Raw genomic sequence first — 6,869 nt, forward strand, 5'->3', positions numbered from 1 at the left:
ATGGATTGACAGATAGACTGCACTTATCCAAAAGCAGAGAGAAAAGATGACAACAGGTGCCTTGTGGATGAGATTTTGTATTGCTTCATTATCTTGAAAAATTTAAAATGGCATGTGTATTTTTGAGATGCAGTTGATGAAGATGGTTATTCCTACCTACAACTTCATCCAATGTGTGGCCCAAGTAATGCATGCTTAAAAATCTATGCTGATTTTTACTGGGCACATCTACATTAGGAAATATAATTCCAACTCTCATGTTGTTAAGTAAATAAGCTGTTACTTATCTCTCTGATATTATGCCATAGATCAGAGATCGAAGTGAAGGAAAACAATGGGATAGCCATTTCTTCACGGACTGATTTAGGCTTTATATGACTGTACTTCTTCCTGACCTGAAGAGCTCTATGTATGGTCTTTCCTTCAGTCTCCTGAATTACATTCACATAATCTGTCACAGAACCTTGGACAAAAGAGTCACTCCCTGGAACCAAGCAGAACTCCAAAAATCAAGGGTTGGGCTGGTGGGTGGGGGTGAGGGGTGGTTGGGTGTGGGGATCACAGAATGATTAAGAACAAGAGCTGGAGCACGATCTCTCTCTTTCTGAGACCCTTTTGCGTCCATGCTTGGGAATGACACAGAATATGTGTTCCATGCCTGTAGAATTTAATGGGCCTTGAGCTTTCCCTTCTGCTACTTCTCCTGGCAGATGTGAACAGCAAGGAAATGCACAGTGGAAACCACACTGCTTTGTCTCACTTCATTTTGGTGGGCCTGCACCACCCACCACAGCTGGGGGTGCCACTCTTCCTGGCTTTCCTAGTCATCTATGCCCTCACCGTCTCTGGCAATGGGCTCATCATCCTCACCATCTTGGTGGACACCCAGCTCCACCGCCCCATGTACTGGTTCCTGTGTCACCTCTCCTTCTTGGACATGACCATCTCCTCTGTCATTGTCCCCAAGATGCTGGCTGGCTTTCTCTTGGATAGCAGGGTTATCTCCTTTGGAGGCTGTGTAATCCAACTTTTTTCTTTCCATTTCCTGGGCTGTACTGAATGCTTCCTTTACACGCTCATGGCTTATGATCGTTTCCTGGCCATTTGTAAGCCTTTACATTATGCCACCATTATGACGCACAATGTCTGTAACTTCCTGGCTTTTGGCACCTGGCTGGGAGGCACTGTCCACTCACTCTTCCAAACAAGCTTCATATTCCGGCTGCCTTTCTGTGGTCCAAACCGGGTAGACTACTTCTTCTGTGACATTCCTGCTATGCTGCGTCTAGCCTGTGCTGACACCACCATCAATGAACTGATCACTTTTGTGGACATTGGGTTCCTGGCCCTCACCTGCTTTATGCTTATCCTTACCTCCTATGGGTATATAGTGGCCACCATCCTGCGAATCCAGTCCATCGATGGGCGTCGCAATGCCTTCTCCACCTGTGCTGCCCACCTGACCGTTGTCATTGTTTACTATGTGCCCTGCACCTTCATTTACCTTCATTCTGGTTCTCAGGAACCCCTGGATGGAGGGGTTGCTGTCTTCTACACAGTCATCACTCCCTTGCTCAACCCCATCATCTATACACTCCGTAACAAAGAGATGAAGGCATCATTGTGGAGGCTGGGAGGTCGCAGAGATGTGCAGCCTCACTGACTCATGCAGCGCAGACATGCTGAAGACACTAAGACTTAGGACACTGGATGGGACACCGATAACTGGGGAGATCTAAGGCAGAAAGGAAAGAAGGATCCATGCAGAGAGTAGAAGACTCCTAGGTGCAGAGATGGAAACTCTGGAATTCTTCCTGCTTTCAAACAGGATTTTTTCATATTTCTTCCTTCAAATCCAATGGGAATCAGGCAAAGCAACTCAGCAAGGATGGAAGCTTGCAGAAAAGATCCAAGATAAGTAAAACTCCACATGAAAAGTCTGATCCTCTATGGGCATCAATCTACATGTTTCATGTTGCTTCTAATCCTTGAGCTGATTCCCATATTGCTTTTTCCATGTTACAAATAACCTTCGTGCAAAACATGAGGTTTGACCTTGACATCAATTATGTGAGGCAGGTTTTATTACTCCCATGTAGCTGTGGGAAACTGAAGTCAAGGGAGAGCATGGCCCTTCCATACTTCCTGCTCTCAGCCTTTTACTTTGACAAAATTGGTTGATGGACTTGAACTTGAGGAGGCAATTCCCCCACACTGTGAGGGAGCTGTTCATGTGCACTGCATCACTACCTCACTAGTTCTAGCCTTCTCAGGTTGCACAGGGCTCCGCTTTGGTAAAACTAAGGGAAGTATGTCAAGGATAAGCTTTCTTGCTCCACAGACATAGACTAGATCCCCTGGTGTTTCCATGGAGATCAGCAAAACAGATCATATGAGGTGGTGGGAGAGTGTATGTGCTACCACATTCTGGCATTTTCCCACAACTATTGAGTATGAATGAGGAACAGGTTGGGTTGGGGCATAGACCTGGTGGCAAGATGATGACCCAAAGCCTGTCCTGTTGGTTTTCCTTGTGAGAATGTGGCCAGTAGCTCTTGGAGGCCCTTCATTCCTAGGTTTTGGGATACGAGGTGCTAGAGATGCTTTTGTTGTTTCAAATGTACATGGGTAAGGACAACCTAAGAAGGTTCACTATATTCTCCAAGATCAATTCCATTTGTTAAATAAAATGATGATAATGAATAAGAACTACTTTCGAACTAATTTCTCTGGACCAAACTTACAAAGATGAAATGTGTATGATCAAGGCTTTTCTTGTTGTCTGTTATAACAGCAGAGATGCAGCCTTACTCATCTAAATATGCACGAAGAGGCAAGCCAACCCAACTCAACAGAAATGTATGCAGTATAACTCCAAAACTATGATATTGTTGTCTGTTCTAAATGAGCCTATGGTCTTATGAGAAGCAAGTTCATTTGTATCTGAGCATAGAGATAAAAATATCTGACTAGAAATGAATAAGAAACAATTGGTACAATTCAGTGTCCAATAAGTACTGTAGTAGTTCAGGAAAAGGAGACCGAGAAAGAGCGTTAGGTCTAGGGTTTATAAAGCTGGCATCATGGGAGGTACAGGATCACAGATGAGTTGAAGGTCTTGTAAAATCTAGTCAGTCAGAGGAATTGAGTAGAGAGAAGTTTTTGTGTGAGGGGAAAAACAAAAATCCCTTAAGGATGTTCCTAGGAGAATGCTCTAGAAAAGTCTAATTAACCGCTTTAGGAGGAGTAGCCCTGGGGCTAGCAAAAGGCAGTTTACAAACTCTATTTGGCACATACACGAAGTAGAGTGTCACGGGCACTTCAACATCCCACAGGCCAGGAGGAAGCAGAACTCTTGTCAGTAAGCCTCCTGGGCAGAAGAGACCGCCGGGAAGTCAGAGGAACGCAAACATAAGCACCTCCTTTCCCACTGAGGCCAATGACACATCATGCACCAAAATGAAGGCTCACATCAAAAACTTAATATGTTGTTTAACTTTTAATAGAGAACTATAAAATACATTTTATCAATTTTTTAATAAGACCCCAAAAAACATAACACAACAAGGAAAAAATTTTACTTATCCTCCAACCACAGTTAAAACAGCAGCTGAGCTGAGGGGTGAACCTAAGTCTGAGTCTAGAGTTTGAACTCTCCACTAGAAGGAACTACAGGGGGGCACCTGGGTGGCTCAGATGATTAAGCGTCTGCCTTCGGCTCAGGTCATGATCCCAGTGTCCTGGGATGGAGCCCCACGTCGGGCTCCCTGCTCACCGGGGAGTCTGCTTCTCCCCCTGCTCATGCTCTTTCTCTCTCTCTCTCTCTCTCTGTATCTCTGTGTCTCAAATGAATAAGTAAAAAAAAAAAAAAGGAACTACAGGGAGTCCTGTTTTCTACATAACTTCACCTCTAGGGAGGGTGTTTTGTTTTCAAGTTTGTTTTGAGGTTTTGTAGCCCTGAGAGTGAGAAAAATAAAGCAGAGAGGAAAAGCACTAGGCTGAATGTTTTCTCCAGTGTTAAAAATAGTAACTAAGAACATATTACTGTTTAGAGTTTGAATTTTCAGTGTACTTTGGCTTCCTTCTAAATTTGGCTTCTTGTTTTAAAATTCAAATAACTCTCTGGCTTCGTATTTTAAAACTTAAGTAATTGATTCAAGTAGGATTTTATATTAGAGAAAGAAGCAAATTGGAAAATTGTGTTAGCTTTCATTTCCCAAATGACTGGCTAATTGTCACACTACCCTTATTAAATACTTGTCACACACACAGGCTTAATATGCTACCCTCTAAATATACTAAATTCTTACATGTACTTCATCTTATTTCACAATATCCTTTATACATATATATACTATATGTATGCATATGTTTTATATATATGTGTATATATAACACACACAGACAAAATACAAATTCCATTAATATGTCTGTTAGCACAAACTTTTTAAATAGCTGCATTTTAAAGATACGTTTAAATACCTAGCAGGAGTACTCTCCCATATTTTCTACTCATGTTTAGATTATTTCCAGCTATTTTCTTATAGTTATTTAGGTGGCTTTATAAAAATTTTGTATGTTATATATATTTTGTGTATTTTAGTGTATTTTATATTATTTAAAAATATTTTGATTTCTATGTTTTGCTGTCGTGATCTGATAGTCATTCCATCTGAGTTACGTTTGTATATATCTGTTCAGATCACTTAGGTACTAACTTTTTAATTTTAATATTCAGCAAGAAATCTGATTACGCTTATTTCTAAATTCCTGAAGAACATTTCAGTTTACCCCTCTTTTACTTAATCTCTCTAGGACTCATTTTCTTCATCTGTAAAATAAAGTTAAGCAACATAATCTCTAAGCTACCTTCTATTTTGATATTCAAAAGCTCTATAATTGTTCTATTCCCAGCGTTTCCATGAAATGTTCTTACAAATTGGTGTATACAGGAAATGTGCTTAACAGAGAGAAAAGAAAAGAGGAATCACAGAAAAATAGCAACACTGGCAGCCACTAGCCAGATTTTTTCATATGCCAGAAGTGATAGAATATAAATGAACAATTTTATCAAAAATTTGCTTCTGTTTGCATTTATTGCATAGTTTGACTATTTCATTGCTTTCAAAGGGTAAAGATAGAACTCACTGAAGGAAGTGAGGTATCTTGATTTGAACAGCATGTAAAGAGTATTCTAATGCATCTGAACTGTGCAATAGTGGAATAAGCTTTTCTGTGAAGTAGTAATGGTCTCATACTGAAAGGGTCATGGAGAAATCGGTGGGTTGATAACCGGTTCAGAAAAAGTGAGGATGTTGTGCTATGTCACATGTCCCAGGGTTGATGCCTACTGTTAACAGAACACTTTTAAAGATGTGGAGTTGACATACTGATCGTGAGATGAGAAACTGAGCCACCTTGCTAGTAAGTGGCGATGATGGGATGTAAGCCCAAGTCCATCTGACTCCAAAGTTCATGCTCTTTCTACTGTGCTCTTTCAAAGATGCTCATGGAAAGCACAAAACCCCATAGCACAGGCCTTCTGCCTGGGGGCTCACAGAAGAGGGAAGTGGTACACTAGGCCAGTTTGGGAACAGGATCCCTACCACAATACACTGTCAAGGCCACTGGAGTTCACAGAGAAGCCAGGACACTCTTAGACAGAACAAGAAAACTTCCTGGAGGAGAAAGGCTCGATCTAATCTCAAATAGTGGTTTAGATTCTTGCTTCTCAAAGTGCAACCCATGGAATAGCAGCATGGGCATCAGGGGGGAGGAGTCAGAACGGCAGAATCCCGGGCCCTACTCCACACCTGGGCGATTAGAATCTGTATCTGAAGATTCTCAGGGGATTCAGATGCACACTAAGCTGTAAGAAGCTTTGGAGATATTATCAGGTAAAAATGAAGGTTGATTTCTTCAAGGTGGACTAGAGCAGAGTGAGAACAGGAGGAAATTGTGATAAATTTAGGAGAGAATGAAGAAATCTACTTGAATAGAGCAGCGTACTGAATAGAGGAGGGGTGGAGGAAAGAAGAATAAATAAACAACAAACTGTCAGATTTTAGATAGTCTTGAATTGTGAAGTGAAACTGTTATGGAGCACAGGGAGGAAGTATGCGAGGGGGGATGGCTCACATGGCCAGAGGGAGCAGTGAGACACACGTGGCTGGGATTTGATCAGGCAGCGACGGGCAGGAAATTGTCTCATTCAAGGAGACAGGAGACAATTGAGGAAACCTTGTGGGAGACCATTTTTCTAATCATCCAGCTGGGATGAAATAAGCAAATAATGGTAAATATTGTCAAAGTTAAGATGCAGATACAGATGGAAACACATTTCAGAACTGAAGGCTGCTTACACTGGGATCTTTCCCTTGCTCTCAATAAAAGCATTGCAAAAAAAAAAAAAAAAAGATTGAAACAAAAAAGATAGAAAAATCCAAACAGAACTTTGATACTGAGCTTGACCCACTGAAGGGACTAGAAAAAGTGTGTGCAGAAAGACAATTCCTTATAATTTAAAGAGACAAAATCCTTAAACCATACCAAAGAGCATACCATAAACCCCAGGAATTGCCATTCTGATTATTCAGTGAACACACAATCCCAAGCTTTGGGAGAATGTGTAGAGCTCAGACTACAAAATCTCACTCTGGATGTGTAAAGCTTGGGACTATTAGGTTCCTGCCAATGAAATAAAATGCAGACTCCAGGCAATAATTTATCCGAGTTTGATAAACTTTTCCATGCCTCCTAGAAAAAAGGCCTTGATAGCAACCTCTTCGACCTCAGCCACAGCAACTTCTTCCTAGAAACATCACCAAAGGCAAGGGAAGCAAGGGCAAAAATAAACTATTGGGATTTCA

At 41.3% G+C, this 6,869-nt stretch overlaps 1 protein-coding gene across 1 annotated transcript; it reads left to right on the forward strand.

Moving 5' to 3' along the window:
• Positions 1 to 679: 679 nt before the first annotated feature.
• Positions 680 to 1,663, forward strand: OR10G6 (olfactory receptor family 10 subfamily G member 6). The gene has a single exon (XM_028125926.2). It carries the CDS (start codon positions 728 to 730, stop codon positions 1,661 to 1,663), a length of 936 nt encoding a protein of 311 aa, XP_027981727.2. The 5' UTR covers positions 680 to 727.
• The last annotated feature ends 5,206 nt before the right edge of the window (positions 1,664 to 6,869 follow it).

The sequence above is a fragment of the Eumetopias jubatus genome, unplaced genomic scaffold (assembly GCF_037043125.1).
Source record: "Eumetopias jubatus isolate StellerSeaLion01/CBP00866 unplaced genomic scaffold, mEumJub1_p1.0 scaffold_13, whole genome shotgun sequence".
NCBI classification, from domain to species: Eukaryota; Metazoa; Chordata; class Mammalia; order Carnivora; family Otariidae; genus Eumetopias; species Eumetopias jubatus.